The sequence below is a fragment of the Cydia pomonella genome, chromosome 20, assembly GCF_033807575.1.
Source record: "Cydia pomonella isolate Wapato2018A chromosome 20, ilCydPomo1, whole genome shotgun sequence".
Classification (NCBI taxonomy): Eukaryota; Metazoa; Arthropoda; class Insecta; order Lepidoptera; family Tortricidae; genus Cydia; species Cydia pomonella.
In genome coordinates, this window is record NC_084722.1 from 1033782 (window position 1) to 1055052 (window position 21271).

The 21271-nt window shown below is 37.5% G+C and overlaps 1 protein-coding gene across 1 annotated transcript in view; it reads right to left on the reverse strand.

Annotated features, from left to right (window-relative positions):
* Positions 1-21271, reverse strand: part of LOC133529077 (GAS2-like protein pickled eggs) — a 143453-nt gene that overhangs the window by 110471 nt on the left and 11711 nt on the right. The window contains exon 2 of the mRNA XM_061866694.1: positions 7514-7714. Coding sequence (XP_061722678.1) covers positions 7514-7696 — 183 coding nt within the window. The 5' untranslated portion in view covers positions 7697-7714. The remainder of the gene's footprint in view (positions 1-7513; positions 7715-21271) is intronic.

A 21271-nucleotide genomic window follows, 5' to 3' on the forward strand; every position in this document is an offset into this window, starting at 1 on the left:
GCTTGCCGGTATTTTATACCAATACTCGTATCTTACTGAATTTGAAGGCATAAAGGTTTTTACAATGTATACAAATAGTCATGACGCTTAATTTTTTTTTTCGTTTGACTCTTGTCGGTGTACGATTGTTATCTTGACTAGGCCCCCTGAAGTGCATACGACTATACGCTAAAGATAAGGGGAAAGAACTTTCTATAGGTACATTTAAAAAATGTGATTTTCGCTTTTAAATATATTGTTTGTTCTAAGAGTTACACACAAAAGGAAAGTTGACTGGTAGAGAATGCCGTTTTTAGTGTGTAATAAAGTTTAAATGAAAAATAAATAAAAGTAACATTGCGAAGTAAATAATAGCTTGAAAACAATCAATAAATCATAACAAGCTAGCATTGCGTTATTTTTACAAGTACTTACCCACCAATTATTTCACAAAGCCAGGCCTAACATAATAGTCATAAAGTGCGAATCTATCATCGGTAATTATTATTTTATTCAGTAAAATTAATAAATCAAGCGCCGGCGCATGTGCCACAGAGTAGCCAGATAGCCCACTTTTTTATAAACTTTGATTTGAAAACTTCAACTCATATTATGCACTACGGTGTCATGTTGTGTGCAATTCTATGTAATACCAAAGATATATAACTCTGTATAAAATAAATAAAGTCTAAGATAAAAACGTGCCTCGAAACATCAAGAAAAATGTATGCTCGAATAGATGGCGATATACCTTTGACCTATACTCGAGTAGGGCAACACCGTTTGATATTTAGTGCATATCAGTGAAAGGACATGGGTCAAATAGCCGTATGTCATTCTAAAAGTTTTAGTCCTGTGTCGAAAGATGGCAGTAAATTTAGGTGACTACAAAATTTACTTTGGCAATAGGCCTCTATACTAAATGTTCTTTGCTATTAGAAATGTTACTGCGTTTCTATTATACTAAGGACCTGTTTCGCAATGTCCGACTAAAGTCCTGGATAAGCTACTTGCCACTTATCTGACGAATAAAGTCATCGTTGGCGTTTCACAATCTTCAAATAAGCTTAACTGGTAGATAAAGATAAAATAATTTTATTTGCTAATTAGATATTCAATACTTGGACATTGTGAAATAGGACATTGTGAAGTGTACTCTCTGTTCCATATTCTGTGTACCGGCGCCCGCGCCGGGCGCTAAGCCGCTATAATTACAGGGTGTTTAATGATATGCTCGGTTATGCTAATCTGAGACAGTCGCGGCAACTGAAGGCTTTCGTCATGCCTAACTGCTATTACGAAATAGCTTAACTAAATGTCTATATTTGCCAGCCTGGTTGCGGCGTGGACAAAATTTTTATAATTTAACTTAAAACTTGCCAAAAAAAATACCAGAAAGTTGGGTCAACGCCTCCGGAAAAAAAGCGGTCAGGTCCAGCACTTATGATAGCCCGGACGGTGCAAGTGTTATTTTAAACGTAAACGTAAAGGTGTCGACTACGAAAATAATACGTGTTTTGGCAAGAAAACCGATGTATGGAGTGTGCACTCTATGCTTATTTATATTTCTATGCCTACTTTTTCCTTTATATTCTATCTATCCTTTTCCATTATCGGACATCCAGGCGCGGGGAACGAATGCACCCGATCGTCGTAAATCTTCCATTTGTCCGCGCGAAATGATTTGCTAAAGAATGGAATGCGCTCCCGCCATCTGTATTCCCTGATAAATATGACCTCGGTCTTTTTAAAGCAAGAGTGAATAGGCTACTACTGAACACAATCTTTGGCATGTCTTCACTCTCCGGTGTGTAGGGCGGCGATTGAAAAATATCTACAAACCTAAAAGTTTTAAACTATAATAAAAAGATAGCGAGCTCAATGAATCAGGCCCCATTACACTGTTTCAGCGTAACTTGACTCACAGATATGTGTAACCGATACTGTATACTCGCAGGAATACTGCGCCTATCCGGTGGAATGTACTGTGTTTGAAGTATGAGACATTTCCAAGTTCAAGACTGAAATGTTGGTAAAGTGAGACGGGGAAATTTATGAGAAATCCCCAAACTAGATGTTCTCAGACCGCCTGTTTTCTACCTCTATATTTAATCAATTGTTTTTCTCTAAGCTTTTACTAAGATGTGCCGATAGAGAGTACTCTATAATTTTTACTATCACAAATCTCATCGGCGGTTGGCCGTAGTCACACCTGATGGAATATGAAGACAGGACCTAATGCTCGTAAGCCAAAATTATTAAAATTGCTTCTAAAAATCGGCAATATGATATTTGAGGGAATTGATCGATTACTTTTTATATATTTAAACGTACAAAATAATTAAAATTCAAAAATATGATATCTGCGCTCCTGGGCCCTCACATCCATCTCTCTGCGCTCCCGTGCAAGCACATCCATTTCACTCACGCTTGCATGCGCTCAATGACAATAAGACAAGAAGCCAGAGTTTACCAACCCACCTGCAGCGGGACTCAAGTCCTGACGACCAGTATATGCAGCGGCAGCAAAACTTTCTAAGGAGACCTTTGACACCGATCAGCTATGGAAACAAGATTGGATGAACCAAGCTGAAACTTCGGCCGTGAATATTGACCCAACAGCCAAGTATAAGGAAATGGACCTCCCTAGGAAGCAATGGTGCCGACTGAATCGCCTAAGAACTGGACGATGTAACTTTTTCCGTCACAAATGGGGATAGACCGACTCCGCGCTTTGTGATTGTGGCATCGAAGACCAAACCATGGAGATGTCCTCTCCGCGCCTACCCGGGGAGACGAGATGATCACATCAACCTGACGCCCGAAACTGTGCAGTGGCTGCATAACCTGGATGTTGCCTTATCTTTTGTGTATCTTTGCCTATTTGACAATATCGCCATACGATTAAATAAATAAAGAGAAGAACATGAACTTACGTATAAAAACTCCTAATTTACTCTTTCTAATTCTGAATACGAGTAGGTATACAAATTTCCGATGTCTCTTGACACCCAAAGCGAACAGTAGCGTGCGACCTTAAAAGTAATTTAGTTGCAAAACAAAGATGGTATCTAGCGTCTTCCATATCGGCCCGACCTTGCGGACTTCGCAATTGTTGCGAATGCTCAATGTAAATAGTAGTTGGAATGTACAATTTTTTACTAGGCGAATTTCTTGTGACTCTCTAAAGCACCTAGTCAATTCAAAAGTTGAAAATCTATAATTTGACATTAGTACGTTAAATATATTAGTAGGCATGCCGGAGCTAATTAGACCTATCAGAGCTAATTAGGCATTACCTCAGGAAATGTGTTATGCTGCCTGAAAATGGCGCACTTATTAAATTCAATTAAGTGGAAATTTTAAAACATTCGAATTTCTAAACGATGGAATACATTTTCCAAGATGGCGGGAGTTTATCGTGGTCCCTAACCGTATCTGACGTGACTGGACATGAAAACAGGACCTCTTTTATTAACTTATAGTTATAGCTGTTGGTTCTCCATGTAAAATAAATAAATAAATAAATAAACATACCGAATTTCAAGACTTTTACAAAAATTGGGAACATTGTTCCATTTCCATTGTGATATCTAATTTTCTAAATTTATATTCTGACAGCAAATTTCCTCCATCTGAACGTCTGTCATATCTACTTATGTAAATAAGTAAACAAACGATTACCCAACACTGATTGCCTGGTCAGCCGCCATCAGGTGCACGTTGACAGGAACATAACTCATTTAAATAACTTCTAGTTTCGTCAGAATCAGAATAACATTCTTTCATTTAATTATTTTATCTTATTAGAGTATTCCACTCACCCACTCGAAGGTGCCAACTCGGCAAAGATCCCCCTTATAGGGAGTTCCACTAGGGAACACATAAAATTAGTTTTATGATTTTTTTTATTTGTGTTTTTTAAGTAGTTACACTATATAAATTATAAACTGAAATAGAGTCAGACCAAGCTGTGTTGGCAACGATTTAAATAGCCCAGCCTGTGCAAATGTTAAGTAAACGTCATAATTTCATAGAAGTTTGACGTTTAAAATAACACGTGCACTATCTGGGCTGTCAAAATCGCTGCTAACTTATCTTAAAGAAAAACTGACAAGTTGGGATAAGTTCACCCGTGTACCTCAATTTCTGTAAATTTTAAGTGAACCTACTACTACGAATTTTCTAGTATCAACTTTTGCCAGCAAACTTTAAATCTTAACTTCTGTCACATCATGTCACACGTACTTATGTTAATGAAGGATTACCCAACACCAAAACACAGGCCTACAACTGGTCAACCACCAGGTGCACGTTGACAGGTACATATCTAATTTAAATACCGTCACGTTTCGTCAGAGTCAAAGTGACATTCTGCTAAACGCCTGCCGGATTATCTTGGATGTTATTATAATTGCTTAATTTGATTACTAGATTAAACCAGTCCTAAAACCCCCGCCGTTTCCAGATTAAGGCATAGGTAGCATTCAATCAATCGTAGTTGGTTGCAACTTTGCGGGTTTAATCATCTTCATAAATTAATTTTGACATTAGTGGGTCCAATCTGAAACTCATCAACAACAACTTCCTTCCTACGAGTAATAGTAATTATGGGTCAGCGACCCAAAGGGGGTCTTAGCTTCCGAAACGAGAGTACACCACTTTTCCCGATCCTGCTCCATTTCCTGCCAATTATCGGCTTGAATCTGATGCAGATCCGCTTCCACACTCTCCCCAGCGGTATCTGGACCGACCTACCAGGCGGCCACCAGTCGGTCTTCCCAAGTACGCCCTCTCGGCAGCCCGATCCTCTCCCATTCCTAATAGGTGACCGAACCTGCGAAGTCTGTGGGATTTCGTTTCGCTAATGATGTTGCGAATTAAACAAAAACATGAATTTCCAAATCAGTTCAGGAATAACACAGTTCTGAAGTAGCAAACGTACAAAAAAGCCGAATTGAAAACCGCCTCCTTTTTTGAAGTCGGTTAAAAAGCTAGAAGAATCAGAATTAAATTGGGAGATGTTCTACCTTTCTCTAATATATTATTAGAGTGACAGGGATCTAAAGGCCACACTACACTGGCTCACCTCACCAGCGCCCGCGCACCTAATGCAATACCCAGCCAGTTTGCCAATCCGTGTACTGAACCAGTTCGGGAGTCCGTGTGGGAGTTGTTGCACCCGAATGGGAAAACACATTGGTCAATATTGGTCTATACATAAATAAATAAATAAATACACAGATCAACCTAATCCCAAACTAAACAAATCTTGTACTATGGGTACTAGGCGACGCAATAGTACATATATAGGTACATAGAAACCACCCATGACTCAGGAACAAATATCTGTGATCATCACACAAATAAATGCCGCTATGCGGGTTCGAGCCCAGGACCTTCGGCTTTTAGGCCTTGACCAGGCGCCACTAGGCCAGACAGGTCGTCAATACTAGCGTCAAATACTAGCTTCTACACGTGACTTTATCTGAGTGAATCAAATGATAATAGTTATGTCCTTCCCCAGCACTTAAACTGTTCCCGTGCCAAATTTCATCTAAATAGATCTGCATCCGGATAGGTGGGCTAGTATAACCACCATGTGGATGCCGCAAGTTACAGACCCAGGCAGACGACTTAGACACCTTCATCAGTAACTGGCCAGAAATAGCACAACGGAACCTATAGAGATCACGGGGAGAGGGACACTATAACGGACAATTAGTCCGTTATAGTTTAAAAAAAAAAGGTTTTAAGCATGAGAAGATTACAGACCGACAAACATAGTTACGTTTGTATTTATAATATTAGTAGGGATTAGGCCAAAATAAAATGTAATAAAATTAGTATGTACCTATTCGCAGAAAACATCAGCTTTTGATAGAAATATGTGAACTGCTTAAGTGGGACATTTCGCAAATTGGCAGTAAAGTATGCTTAATGTTGACCCATCTATGATTTATTCGTTTCACTTTATCACAACCCAAGCATAACTATCCTACAAAATGAAAATGATAGGAAAATGATACGAGTAAATACCGGTTTGTTTCGGTTTTACTCCGAACTTCCATAAAAACGCGAACGTTTTAAGAACTCTATTATAACCTAAATAAACCGGTATAATCGACGAGCGAAGAGACGGCCAGCTGAACGAAACGTGGTACACTACGGGGGTAGTGTACCACGTAAACAAAGACACCGACATTGGAAGAAACCGGTTTTATTGTTCTAAACCGGTTAATCTGACAAGAACTTTATAGAAATATTCTCCTAAAAACCGGTTTAAAAATAACGGTTCCACGAACGAAACCAAAAAAGGTTTTGCGCCAAGTACATGATAACGGCTTGAAAAATTTGAAAAATTAACCGTTTCCCGAGCCTTGGCGGTGCCACAATCATGTAATGCATGGAGCGAATAAAATTGATCACTACCCAAGCGTATGTCAAGCCATTTCCTTACGCTGCGCCACTTGACACAGGGGCCAAGAAAATATTATCATATTTATATTATTGATAAGATAGCAGGTATGTTTCATTAAGAGATAAACTGATACGTCGTCCTTATTGATTGGTTATCGCTTTTATTGATGAACTGATAATGATAGTGTCGAGTTGCGATATTTATTTATTTACAAACATTAATAAAATAAGATTTGTGAGGCTTTTGGGCTGACTATGCCTATTGAAATGCACAGTTTTGAACCTAATAGGTACTAAGAGGATTGGAATACCGTTTGTCCATATGAAGTCCATAAATAAATATCTGTAGGTAGTATTGTACTTATATAGGTAGTTACAATTGAATTTCAAATATTAAAATGGTAGAACCATGGTTTTCCTTATTTGTCACACACGCTTAACAAACATGTGTGTCAATGTTTCTTTTATGTGTTTATTCGCTATAAATGTCATCATAAAAGCTGTCAACAACAGTTTGTCAGCTTCGTTTCATCCATTTGATTTACTAAAGTGTTATTTTGTGTATTTTATTCTTTGATCATTAAAATTTCTTATGATTTTGACACGACACGACGATCGTCTTAGTGGTTGGGGCGCATTTCACGCACGACTTTTGTCCAAGAAAGCATTTGATCCTAAGTTCAGGGTGGAGGATAGTGAGCCACTCGTCCAAATCATTTTTCATGGCATACAAGTCCACAGAGTCTTGAACAGCGTCAAAGCCAAGAATAAGACGCCTTATTTCATAAAAATGTCTAGAAAGATCTCTGTAAATCTAAGACACCCGACACAAAGCGACGCCAGTTATCCAACTAATCCTAAGCTCAGGGTACAGTATGATCAGCAATTCTGCCAAATCCTCCGTCATGGCGTACAGGTCCTCAGAGCGCTTTTACAGCCTCAAAGCCAATAATAAGGCTACTTGTTTCATATATGACCTAGAGATACCTCTGTAGTATATGTAACTAACGGGTAAATGTAGTTTAATAAATGCGTACCCTTACTTATAAAATAAATCAGTGTTTGTTTAGCAAGTTGTGTTTCACTACAATCTCTATAAATCTATGACACTTACCCGACACAAAGCGACGCCAGTATCCAGCCTGTCCAAGAAGTTGTCAGCATTGATCCTTAGCTCAGGGTAGAGGATAGTCAGCCACTCGGCCAAATCCTCCTTCATGGCGTACAGGTACTCCTCGGAGGACTTGAACGGCCTGAACGGCCGCGCCTCCAGGAGGACGGCGCCTGCTGACGACATTTTAGATGGACATTGGCTCTGGAACAAGGGAAAAAACATTATAAGATATATGTTTATGACCATTAACTTAATAGAAGTTAGTTAAAGAGGTTAGTAGGTACTCGTAAGGAAGGCATAAACCTAACGTAAGAGAAACATTGGGTCCAGAATAGTTATTTGTTTCATACAGTTTTTTTCAATCCGCCCGTGCTAATACTGATAGCCGAGCAAGTGAAAGACTTCAAAATTGAACCACGAGCTTTGCGAGCTATTCGAAAAGTGGAAACTTGAACGTTGCAAAGTTTCAAGGTACGAGGGTTAAATAAACTTTGCTACCAAGTGTAATACAACATTTTCACCACATACAAGCTTTTATCGCCGACTGTTTTTCTCCACAGGCAACTAATACTCATATATATATAATTCTAACAACTTCAAACACCACTATTCGTTGTTTTATCACAGAGTTCCCATGGCCACCACCTGTTTCCATCATCAGATTAGCTCCATGTCATCATGATATTGCATTGTCATCCGATGTAAATATGTATGCACAATTTCAACTCAATTGGAAATCGGAAAGCGGGTCACATTTAGCTTGCAAGATTTGAACCACATACATACTTACATACTAACAAGGCAAGTTAAATAAAATAATTATACCTACATTATTTCCTAATTATTAAGAGAAAAAATGGAGTTTACTTTGTTTAGTATTTTTTATCCGGTATAACTTTAGACCTTATTTTATAGTACGCGACATAGTTCGTTTTAAATATTTCCAATTACAAGTAGCCTTACCTAACAAAACTAACACACAGAGCAAATCAAATAAAAGCCTGTAAAAGATAAAAGACGTATTGTACGGTTGATAATTACCCGTTTCTGGAGGCCTACCGCGAACCACGTTCGACGTGTTGCCTCTCTGTTGCACTTGTGAATTCGTACGTAAGCGTGATAGGGAGGTAACACGTCGAACGTGGTTCGCGGTAGGCCCTCTGATCTACACGTTTTGTTGTCATCTTCCCAAGTATGAAAAATGGCGACATTTGCCACCCGAATGTTGTCAAACCACCAATTGTCGTGGACAGGAGCAATTGCCACATCCATCAGATTCAAGGGTAACGTTTAAAAGTTAACGAGCAATTACTGTTAATTAATACCATCGTTTCGGTCCGTGATTCTATTTCACGGGCAAATATTTAGCAAATATGTAGAATGTAGGCATGGCAATGACAAATCGGGTTATTCCCACTTGTTACCAGTGGTAACTACTGGGAATTTTTTTCCCACCTTTTACCAACCACCACCAACTTGGTTTGGTGGTAACTAGTTGGAATAACCCGACAAATCTACTCTCTTTCTTTTCTGTTCTCAATTATTTGCAAAACGATTTCAGATTATTTTAGAGACGCACAATTAATTACACTAATTACGTAATTAGGTACTTTGCCCGCAGGATATTTTTTAATCGATTTTTAAAGAACAATTACAGCACTTTTGAACGTAAACTGTTTCACTATTTGAAAAAGTATTTCAGGGTGGCGGTTAATTATTTTTATATTATTTATTAACCGCCACCCTGAAATACTTTTTCAAGTAGTGAAACAGTTTGCGTTCAAAAGTACCGTAATTGTTCTACATATTATAATTTTTCGTTTAAAAAATATCCTGCGGGCAAAGTACCTAATTATGTAATTAGTGTAATTAATTTTTCGTCTCTAAAATAATCTGAAATTGTTTAGCAGATAATTGAGAACAGAAAAGAAAGAGAGTAGATTTGTCATCTGATGCTCTGGTCATGCTCATGCTTCATTTCTCATGCTCTGATGCTCTGTTGTTCTATAAAGTGTGCAGAAAGTGATACATTTCTGTTCTAGAGCAATTTACTTTCTAAGAAAGTTTTTTTTATTTTTTTATATAATTATAATTAGGTTTTAAATGGATTCATTGTAAAATTTTCATTCTTATATTTAATTCCCATCTTATAACGATACTTTTACCTAAATTGTTAATTGATAGTACCCTTAAGAAATATTATTAAAGTACTAATTCGTACCTATATTTTTTTTAAACACGTATATTTTATTTTCCTCGTATTCGAAATAAAAAGTAGTGTGTTTATTTCGGGTGAAAGGTATCATTTCAGCCTCGGACTGTTGGCGTTCTCATTGCGTTGGAACATGAAACTGCCTCTACATATGAGTGCCATTCATCCCTTGGTTAACATGCTGTTTGTACCTAAGTTTACTCGTATATCTATCTACCTATATACTAAGACGTCTATTTTTCTAAGACAGTTATTGTTAAGAGACAGTTTATTTGGACCATTTTCTACCTGTTTGTTTTATTCGGACCGTTTAACCATGCCAGCTGAATAAGGAGTCAATTGGCCACGGCCGAAACAGGAGCGCGTGCGTCAGCCATTGTGCGCGGGAAAGTTGCGCCGGAGCGGATTTTGGCGCACAATGCATAGGGGAGTTGATGAAGACCTGGAGCTTGATTCAGACTTAACAAATTGTTATGGTTTTGATCTTATAAACGACCATAGATGAAAGGATCGTATAGATGTGCTATAACGCATGCGCCCGTGAGAGAGAACATACGCAATCCGACAAAATTAAAAACCTTTTAACATACCTGACAACATACCAAAAACGACCTACGTAATTTGGTCTGGTTCATTGTCCTACCATAAAAAACGGTGGGCAATAAAAAACGTCTACGTCACTTATAATTAGGCAGAAAGGAAAAGTGAGACTATGACAAGGACAGACAATAATTGCGCTTTCTCTGCTACTCCTAGAACTGAAGGTTCCTTTACAGCATCTCATTCGGTCATCTCCCCCCTCCCCCATTTCAAATCTATATTATTGTACCTCTATGGATACGACCTTCAAGATTTGATGAATGAAGTGAAAGTCGTGTGTGACAGGCGCGATATTCACCAAGACATTGGTCGTGTCAAAACCAGTTCAAAATCGTAACAATTTATGAAATTAGAATCTGGCTTTTACAGGCTATATATAATGTAATGGCTATATGATGTATGGATGGAGTTATCCATGAGATAAAATAAACGTTACTATTAAAGGGCGATTGGAAGAGACAGTGACGTGTCAGTCGCCTGTCATTATCACGATATCAACTGGATCATTGTCAATTAAATCTTATAAAGCACGTGGACTCATCATTGTTCACGGCGTGGTATATTCATGTAAAATTATTTGCGTTACGTCCCATGTTCCGGGTACCAAAGATGCTGCTAGCGCTGCGGCATCTTCGGCCGAAGACCTCAAGCGCCGCAAATAAGCTGCCCTGTAGGTCTAAGATGGTCGGTTCTTTATCATTTTTCACCATGCCTGTCACGTTCTAACAAGTATGTAAGTGCGAAAGTGACGGGCATAGTGACAAGTGATAAAATTGGAACCATGCTGCCACTACTGGGAAGTGGCTACATGGCTAGAGCTACACTCTGGAGAGAATTCAAACTGATATTTATAGCTGACAGCTGGACATTTTTGCAAGTTCTTTCATAAGAGAGTTTTCTACCTACCTCTATTCACCATAGTTTGTAGTTATTTGAGACCTCTGCATGGCACAGACTAATAATAATGGCAGGAACTTGCACTGTCAATATTATTTTAGTTCGTCGCCCTGCTGTTTGCCAACTGTCAGAACAGTTATCATGTTACGTATCTTATCTATGCTCAAACCTTTCATTCAAAAACGGCTTAAGTCACTATAGAACGACATGTAACTAGAACCGTTTTGGAAATAGTCGAGTTGTTGGTAGTCTCTTTTGAAGCGTCACCGTTTCCGCTAGCAAATGCTTTTGTATGTATGTTAGGCAGCTTAATTATGATGATCAGTCTGACCTAGTGGGTATAGTGATTCTGCCTATGAAGCCGACGGTCCCGGGTTCAAATCCTGGTAAGGGCATTTATTCGTGTGATGAGCATTTATTGTTTTCTATATTTATTTATTTGTATATTTTAAATATATCGTTATCTCAGTACCCTCAACACAAGCCTTATTGAGCTGACTGTGGGGACTTAGTCAATTTGTGTAACTATGTCCTATAATATTTATTCTCGTGATTTTTTTTGCAGGACGCTTATTCAGCGGCGGTAGCACGGTCGTATTTTTATCACTTGTCACTATCATCAGCATCATCATATCAGCCTTTTATCGCCCACTGCTGAGCATAGGCCTCTCTTCTAGTACGCCACTTATCCCGGTCCCGGTTGTCACTATGCCTGTCACGTTCTAACAAGTATGTAAGTGCGAAAGTGACAGGTATAATGACAAGCGATAAAAATGAGACCGTGCTACGGGTGCTTGAATGTAATAACAGGTTCTGAATTTGTTGTGCATATACTAAGTATGTCAAAAGTATCATTTATTCAATGGAAAACGTTACCTTTACCACTAACAGATCGTATCCATAACAAATCCAGATCAAATTCAAAACCAGTTGTTACAATCAGAATACATCTCCAGGATCGATAATTATACAGGGCGTTTATTTAGTCACCGGCGATAATTTACGGGCTGAATATATAAGTCATACTGAGTAACTTTTACTATGGGACCAACCCCGAAATCGCCAAAAAAATACTCATAAAAAATCTCAAGGTCAAGCCACAATGTAAGAACAGACAATTTTTTTTTCGCGATTTCGGAGTCAATCTCACAGTAAAAGTAGCTCAGTACGACCAATATAGAAGACATAGAAGACTTAGGGATCGGAACCGGTTTTTTGCAAAAACTTCGAAATATTTTATATTTCGGTTTATTTTATACTCCAAATGTAGGACTCAGTTGTGTTTTCAGATAACGACTTCGTATTATTAGATTGCCTAATTAGAAATGAAGTAATTAACAAAGAACGAAAAAATACCGTTTTCGTTCCCATACAAAAAATACCGGTTTCCGATCCCTGCCGTAACTTATTGCAGGTGAGTAAATGAACATCCTGTATGGATCCTCTTTGTTTCAGTTTTTGAGTGTTTTTCAAAACGACGAGTACAGCTCAGAGAACCAATAGTATAACATTGATGTATTGTACTCATGAGATAAAGTCCCGTTTTAGTTTAAAGATAGGACTGTTTGACCGTGTGTTTGTCTAGGCGTGAGTGGTGTGAATGACTAATGGGGGAAACACTATACTGCTGTTAGTTTTAGTTTTTGTGATGTCTCAAATAGAGCGTCGTAGCGGCGTATATTTGTTAAATGAGAGATGAGATATTGGAGAGCCTTTACACCTCCAAACCTCCAAATCATATTAATGTCATTACTATTGTGTATTATTACTTTCTCAGACCGTGGGGACCTTATACATCTCCAAACTTAATGTATTAACCGTGGCGACTATACGTCTCTGTAATATTTTATAATATTCTTGACTTGGTACATACTAGTTATGTATTCTGTAGCATTAGTTTATGAGACTGTAGCTTAACAATCCAGACGCGATTTATTCATTCAGTATAAATTTTATTTTGACACTTGGAGAGACTTTACACTTCCAAATCTTATTAGTATTAGTACTCTAACATTGGAGACCTTTTACATCTCCAGATTTAATGTATTTTTAACTATAGAGACTATACATCTCTATTGTATTGTAGTAATTATTTATTTTAAGATTATTATAATGTATGTTTACCCAGGTATTGGCTGTTGTATTTATAAATGTTGTATGTATTTTTCATGTCACTATATGATGTTACTATAAATGTTGTATTGACTTGTAAAAGAGCCCTTGAGGCCTACTTGCAGAATAATTTTATTTAAATTTTGAAATAAATTAAAAAAAAATACTACACTTACTTTACCTTGCAACGTACGTTGACACGCCATTAAGTCGAATGACCTTGTACATAATCTTATTATGCCTTAATAACCTCATTATAGTGTCTTATTAAAGTCATTGTTTAGATTAAGGTACCTACTACCTACACAATAATTGTATTTTGCAATGAGAGCGGCGGTAGCACGGTCGCATATTTATCGCTTGTCACCATGCCTGTCACGTTCTAACAAGTATGTAAGTGCGAAAGTGACAGACGATAAAAATGCAACCATGCTGCCACTGCGGTTTTGCAATCAAAATAAAGTCTTATAAAAATACAAAAATATTGTATTTTTGTAATATATTGTTGTTTTGCAAAATTGCAACAAAAGCATTGTTCACTTTTTCTTTTGTAAATAATATATAACATACATTTCAGTTCATTCTTATACTTAACTCACAATCTTTAATGTAAGTTGAATCAATGTTTTCGTACCTATTTATCAGTTTTTATTTTAATATAGTCACAGGTCTAATTAATATTAGTATATTACATATCATTGGACAGTGGTCGACAAAATTGTTTACTTAACATTATAAAAATACATAATGTCTATACTCTATTTCAAACACGACCTTGTACTTAGGTCTAAATATTAATAAAATTGATGAAAAAACGAACAATAATTTTTATTTCACATCAAATAAATTCAGTTGCAATGTGTATTCTAGTATTTTTTTGTAGCCTATTTTGTGTCCCACTGCTAGCCTAGGCAAAGGCCTACCCTTTTTTTCGCCATTGTTAAATATGTAATATTAAATATTCATTTAGATACTATTTATAAAAAAATAATATTATACACCGTGTTTTTATTGATTTCCGTTAACTCCGGGGTATGGGTTAGTACGTTTTAGGAAAGTAAATGGCATAGATAAAAAAAAAGGTTTTCCCATTTTTTTTTATTGTTCATTTGTATAAAAAGTAATTAAATGTTTTGGCATTTCATTTTATTCAACCAAACAATTGAAAACTGTGATATAATATAACAATGTCATTTCGAACATCAATCGTCCGAGATAGCACTTACGTTTAGTAGCAAATACTGATTAGTGTTAAGAACGAGTGTATACGTTCTAAATTTTAGTTTCAAGAGATATGTATTGCAATATAAAATAAGTTACCAAAACGTACCAAATACCCTGTAACAGGAAGGAAATTGTGTTAACATGCGTAGTCAACTTTTCGGTTTACGACCTTTACAAAGTTAATAAACAGCGTACTAATTGTTCTTACTTCATTTTAATTGCAATATTGCATTATTACGACAAGGTTCTACAACCTGTTAATAATTTAAGGAAATTACGAGTAGGCATATACTATATTAATGTTGTCATTGGTTTTTATTATCATAAATTAAAATTACATATTCTATGATTTGTTTTAAATATACATATTATCATAAGCCGGTCCTGGGTTCGAATCCCGGTAAGTTCATTTATTTGTGTGATGAGCACAGATATTTATATGTATTTATTTAGTCACCTGCAATAATTTACAGGGTGAATATATAGGTCATACTGAGCAACTTTTACTATGAAACCAACCCCGAAATCGCGAAAAATTTTTTCTCTCCCATAGAAAATGTCAAGGTCCAAAATGTATGAAACAGCCATTTTGTTTTTTCTTTAATTCGTTATATGAGTACCCACAACACAAGCCTACTTGGCTTACCGTAGGACTTAGTCAATTTGTGTAATAATTTGTCCTGCAATATTAATTTATTATACATAATATAAATAGAGTGATATCCTGAGTCCCCTGTGGTTCTGCCTAGCTCTGAATCCCATCAGCACCCTGCTGAAGTATTTGGAACTAGGTTGCCGGCTTCGGAGAGAGGTGAAGTCATTTCTCACCTTCTGTACATGGATGACCTCAAATTATTTGCACCAAATAGCCAAGACTTGTTGGAGCTACTGAAAACCACCGAAGTCTTCAGTAGTGCCATCAACATGAAGTTTGGTGTCGATAAATGTGCGGTTATTGTAAATAGCCTAACGTAAGAAATAAAGGGAATATAAATAAATAATATTGAACTATAATTTCTATTTAAAAACATTTCTATTTATATTTAAAAACTCAGATTATAGATGTAGCTCGAAAAGCGGCCAAGTTAAAGTGGGACTGGGCTGGGCATGTCTGCCGCATGCCGAATGACTTGTGGGCCAAGATAACCACGGATTGGGTGCCCCACGAGTCAAACCGGGGATCTGGCAGACCTCGTCGGCGATGGCGGGATAACTTAGACTCCTTTTTGAGGGACTGGCCGGTCGTAGCTCAAAACCCGGATGAGTGGAAGAAGAGGGGGGAGGCCTTTTTTTTTATACTACGTCGGTGGTAAACAAGCATACGGCCTGCCTGATGGTAAGCAGTCTCCGTAGCCTATGTACACCTGCAACTCCAGAGGAGTCACATGCGCGTTGCCGACCCTAACCCCACCCCCCTCGTTGAGCTCTGGCAACCTTACTCACCGGCAGGAACACAACACTATGAGTAGGGTCAAGTGTTATTTGGCTGCGGTTTTCTGTAAGGCCTTTGCCCAGCAGTGGGACACAATAGGCTCGTTATAATATAATAATATAATTTCATTTGTCAAACTTCGCACTAATAACCTAGTGTCACATTTAGCAACACAAAGTGACATTACGTTCAGTGAGAAGCATTATGCGTGTGTTGACAGACGGTAGGGTCAGCAAGACAATGCCCGCTTGCGCAACTCGCACGGTTGGCTGACTTCCGTTGTCGCCTTAAGGAGAGATAGCAGAACAAAATGGTTTGTTTATGTTTGCTACGTTTAATAAAAATAAATGATATTAATTATATATATTATATAATTTATCAACTATACATTTAAATAATAACAAACTTAGAATAAAATGTAACCTAAAATTAAACCTATCTACAAAACTAAAATTAAAACCTAAAAAAAAACCATAACATGAGTGACCTAGCTCAATTATTTATATTAAGCTAGATCACCCAGGTCAGAGCCCTGTGGAAGGGTTCCCATAAGGCTGGCTGCATTCCCCCTTTGGATCGCTATGCCGATCCGTTGGGCGAGGAAGGAGCCAGCCCTACGGTCCCCCGTGACATCAATGACTTTTTTGAAAGCTGCCGAATTAATTTATTAAATTAATTTGCACTGTCTCTAATTGTTATCCAGCAGGAGTATGTTAACTTAGAAAGTATCAGTTTGATAAGATTATTTAACAAATAGTTTAGTTTTGTTTTTAACATGGCTCGGAAACCGGTTAAATTTCCATACCGTTATCTTGTACTTTGGAGCAAAACCTTTTAATTTCGGTTTCGTTCGTAAAACCGTTATTTTCAAACCGGTTTTTAGATGAACATTTCCATAAAGTTCTTGTCAGAATAACCGGTTTGGAACAATAAAAACTGGTTTCTTCCTATATCGGTGTCTTTATTTACGCGGCACACCACCAGGCCGGGCGGCCGTTTCGTCGCTCGTCGAATAAACAGGTTTATTTAGTTTACAATAAAGTTCTTAAAACGATCGCGTTTTTATGAAAGTTCGGAATAAAATCGAATTAAACCGGTATTAACAGCTATTTTTATAACCGGTTCCGAGACTTGGTTTTTAATGCTTTAACGCATAAAAGAATACCATTATTATGTAAACCACACAGTCTAAGCTCTAAGAAGCAATTTGCTGCAAAGAATGCATATAAGTTGTAGGTATACGCTAGTCTTTGTACGGGTTTTTCATGGAGTTTTTTATGCTAATAAATCAGTTACAGGATCCGTGGGGCCCAGGCACTCAGTCTATGCAAAGACCTGTCAAAGAGACTCAGAGACGTCACAGGAGACCGAAGAGCTAGCAACTTCCTTGCTCAGCGTATTAGTATAACAATCCATCGAGGAAATGCTGCCAGCGTTTTCGGCTGCTGCGTTATTTTAAGTTTAGTTTAGTTTGTAATTATAATTTTTATTTTGATCTGTAAGATTATTCTTGTTTAAGTTTTTATTGTTAAATCAATATAAACATATCAATTTATCGACATAGTTACATGTCCAGCCTAGATGATACTCATTGACATAACATTGAATTATGACACTCATCTGACCCGATATAGATAAGGCATTGACTCAAAGGTCACCCACATATCAATCATATATGTGATGAGACATGGACAAGACATATACTAGACATGGCGATAATATTTATCTATGTATGTAAAGTTGGCAAGAGCCTGGGACCTATTCAGTGAGATAATGGCACCAGGAGGATCCGGAGAAATGCCGAGGTCGAGGAGTTAGTGGCCGAGCCCAATATCATTGGCGAAACGAAAGCCCACATACTTCGCTGGTGCGGTCAGCTACTCAGAATGGGAGAGGAGCGGGCAGTCAAGGGGGCTTTCTTTTCCATCAGGTGATCCGTCTGCTCGTTTGCCTCCTCTACCATAAAAAAAAAAAAAAAAAAAAAAAAAAAAAAAAAAAAAAAAAAAAAAAAAGACTGACTGAAGGCCGTCCGGTGGCACAGCCCAGGTATGACAGTGCGGCGGATCTGCTTAAGCTTCGCGTCAGTAATTGGCAGGAAGTTGCGCAGGATCGGGACAGGTGGCACGCTCTCGTTTCGAAGGCCAAGATTCTTTTTGGGATTTATTCTTCTTTAGGTACCATATCCTCTACCACAGTCCAGACCTCTTCTCTATTCGCAGTCTTTCTGCCAAGCGTAGCAGCGTCAATTCCCGTCCAATACCTAAGGTTATTCATCCATGTAGTTTTTCTTTTCCCTCTTCCCTTTTTCCCTTCGATTTTTGTTCGAGTTAGTTTGTATGAAAAACAGTTTCGTTATACACCGTGTTTTTTTTGATTTGCGTTAATTTCGAGGGTGCATTCCTGAGCTTAAATTAAGTAACTTTCTCAAAGACAACGATATTCTAATTAACTCCATTTCGGAGATAATCAATCATTAATTTTTATCTTATAAGGCCCTTACGAGCGTGTACACTTGCCTTAGGCCCTGTTTACTTATTGATTAGTGTTTAGTGCGAGTTCATACATATGCTACTAAACGTAAGTACTATCTCGGACGATCGACGTTCGAAATGACATTGATATGTCACAGTTTTCAATTGTTTGGTTGAGTTAAATGTAATGCCCGTGTTACAGCAACGCTATATGCAACATTTAGTTACTTTTTATAAAAATGAAAATAGTAAAAAAAAAGCAAAAAAAAAAATTTTTTTTTGAAAATTAACTATGCCATTTAGTTTCCTTAAACGTACTTACCAATACCCCGAAGTTAACGAAATTCAATAAAAACACGGTGTATACATACTGAATGAACATATAGCCTAAGCCGTTAAAAATAGGTCCTTGAAATTTGAAAGATGTCATCGTTATCTTCCTGGCGTTTGTCTCGAATGTTCGCCACGGATCATGAGACCCTGGGGTCCACTTGGCAACTAAAATAATTTGCGTAGGTACTCATCGTCATGATCATATCAGCCTTTTATCGCCCACTGCTGAGCATAGGCCTCTCTTCTAGTACGCCACTTATCCCAGTCCTGAGCCAATCTCATCCAGATGACCTACTAGTGAGGTACTAGTTTTCACGAAAGCGGTTGCCATCTGACCTTACAACCCAACGTGGAAACTAGGCCTTATTGAGATTAGTCTGGTTTCTACACGATGTCTTCATCCACCGAAAAGCGACTGGCGAATATCAAATAATATATCGCAAATAAGCTCCGAAAAACTCATTGGTACGATCACAGACTCTAAATTGTTGATCTATTTAGGGTTCAAGCTAAGTTGGTTGTCAATACTATATCCAATGTAAATTAAACCCTAAGTGGCTCAACAATTAACGTCCGAGACTGTACAGGCGAGTGCTTGAACCCGCCACCTCCGAATTGAAAGTCTCACGTTCTTATCGCTAAGCTGCCAGCGTTTTATGAAATTTGATACACAACTATATACTTCAAATATTGAAGAGCTCCAACACGAAAGGACTGTTTGGAATTCAACCTTCAAAGGGGTGAAAATGTGGTGTGTGTAGCAAATTGCGTGTGGACGTTGGTACACAATAAATACGTGGTTTATCTCAAAGTAAATAACCAGTTACAGAAAGTAAAATGAAAGTAAATAAAATGTGTGACCAATCAATTATTATGTAATTGTTGACAGTGAAGGTTTTCTATGAAATATTACACATTTCACTAGAGTTAACTAATGTAATTGGCAATGGTGTGGCTTAAGGTTACATCCAGATTGCGACTGTGCCAGAACCAGCATTAATTCGTCACAAGAATCAGTACCCCTAGTGTAACTTTGATCGACATCATAACGTGACGAACGCTTTTGCGTTAAGTCTCATTTTGTATAGGATTTTGAGGTTCCAAAACGTCCCGCTTGGCGCGCTCTTTCGAAATCCAATACAAAATGAGACTAAACACAAACGCGTACGTCACGTTTGGAAATCGAATTTATTTACACTAGGGGTACAGAATGTAACTTTTACTTGTTATCTGCAGTTCTACCGATCTTACGGTTCAATTGTTTATGTGCTGCTATCGCTATTTACATGGGAATGTGAATAGTAGAGCATCTTATCAAAACAATAAATTATTTTTTATTATTAAACATATGATTTGACGACCGGTCTGGTCTAGTGGGTAGTACCCTGCCTATGAAGCTGATGGTCCCGGGTTCAAATCCTGGTAAGAGCATATATTTGTCTGATAAACACGGATATTTGTTTCTGAGTCATGGGTGTTTTCTATGTATTTATATATTATATATGTATATGGGATTTGTGCCCGAAATAAATGATGATGATATTCCGAAATAAGTTATCTTAGGGTACCTAATTAATTGTGTTTCCAGACAGAACGCTTGGTCGTTCTTCAATTAAGAATAAAAAAAGCTGTTTATCCCTGTCTATTGCGACGCAAGAAATTACAATCGCCCGATTCGAACTTTAAGATACGTCAAACATTTCATCCATACGATATGGATTAGATCAGATATGCCAGTGTCAAAAATTTCTTCAAACAAAAACCTCACTTTTGACACTGACATGTCGTATTTTTAGAAATTTTTTGATGTATCTTAAAGTTCGAATCGGACCATTTCGCGCGGGTTTTAATCTTTTATCTCGATTACTTTGAAAATACATTACTGATTAAAATGAATCAGGTCTGAACCCCTAGTGTAAAATTCGACATCGTGACGTGACGTACGCGTTTGCGTTAAGTATAATTTTGTATGGGATTTTGAGTTTCCAAAACGTCCCGCTTGGCGCGCTGTTTCTAAATCGGCGACATCACTAGCTATTTTATACTGAAATTATACTGCTAATGTATGCAGGGTATGTAACGACATACAACTAAAAATAAATGAAAATTAGCCATGTTTTCGTGTTTTTTTCCTATCTACTCAACTGTAACATAATAAGACCGCCTTTCTGCATCTATTCAATCATTATTTTTTTCTTTTCTTTTGCATCTTTTTACTAAGGTGTGCAAATAAAGAGTATTTTATCTATTTTACCTTTTACTCGTAAGATGCTGGTTGGAGTCTGCCCTTGCATTTTGTTTTCTTCATGGCATTACCCCTAAAAAACCCTTTTTTTTTTGCGATCCTAGGTCTAGGTCTGGTTCGTACCTGGTCCAACGTATATCGTTGGCTGTTCAACGTGGAAACGCCGCTGATGTTATGGGGACGTTTGTACCCGGGTACTTACCGGATTAGGATATACGTTTTCTCTTTTTAG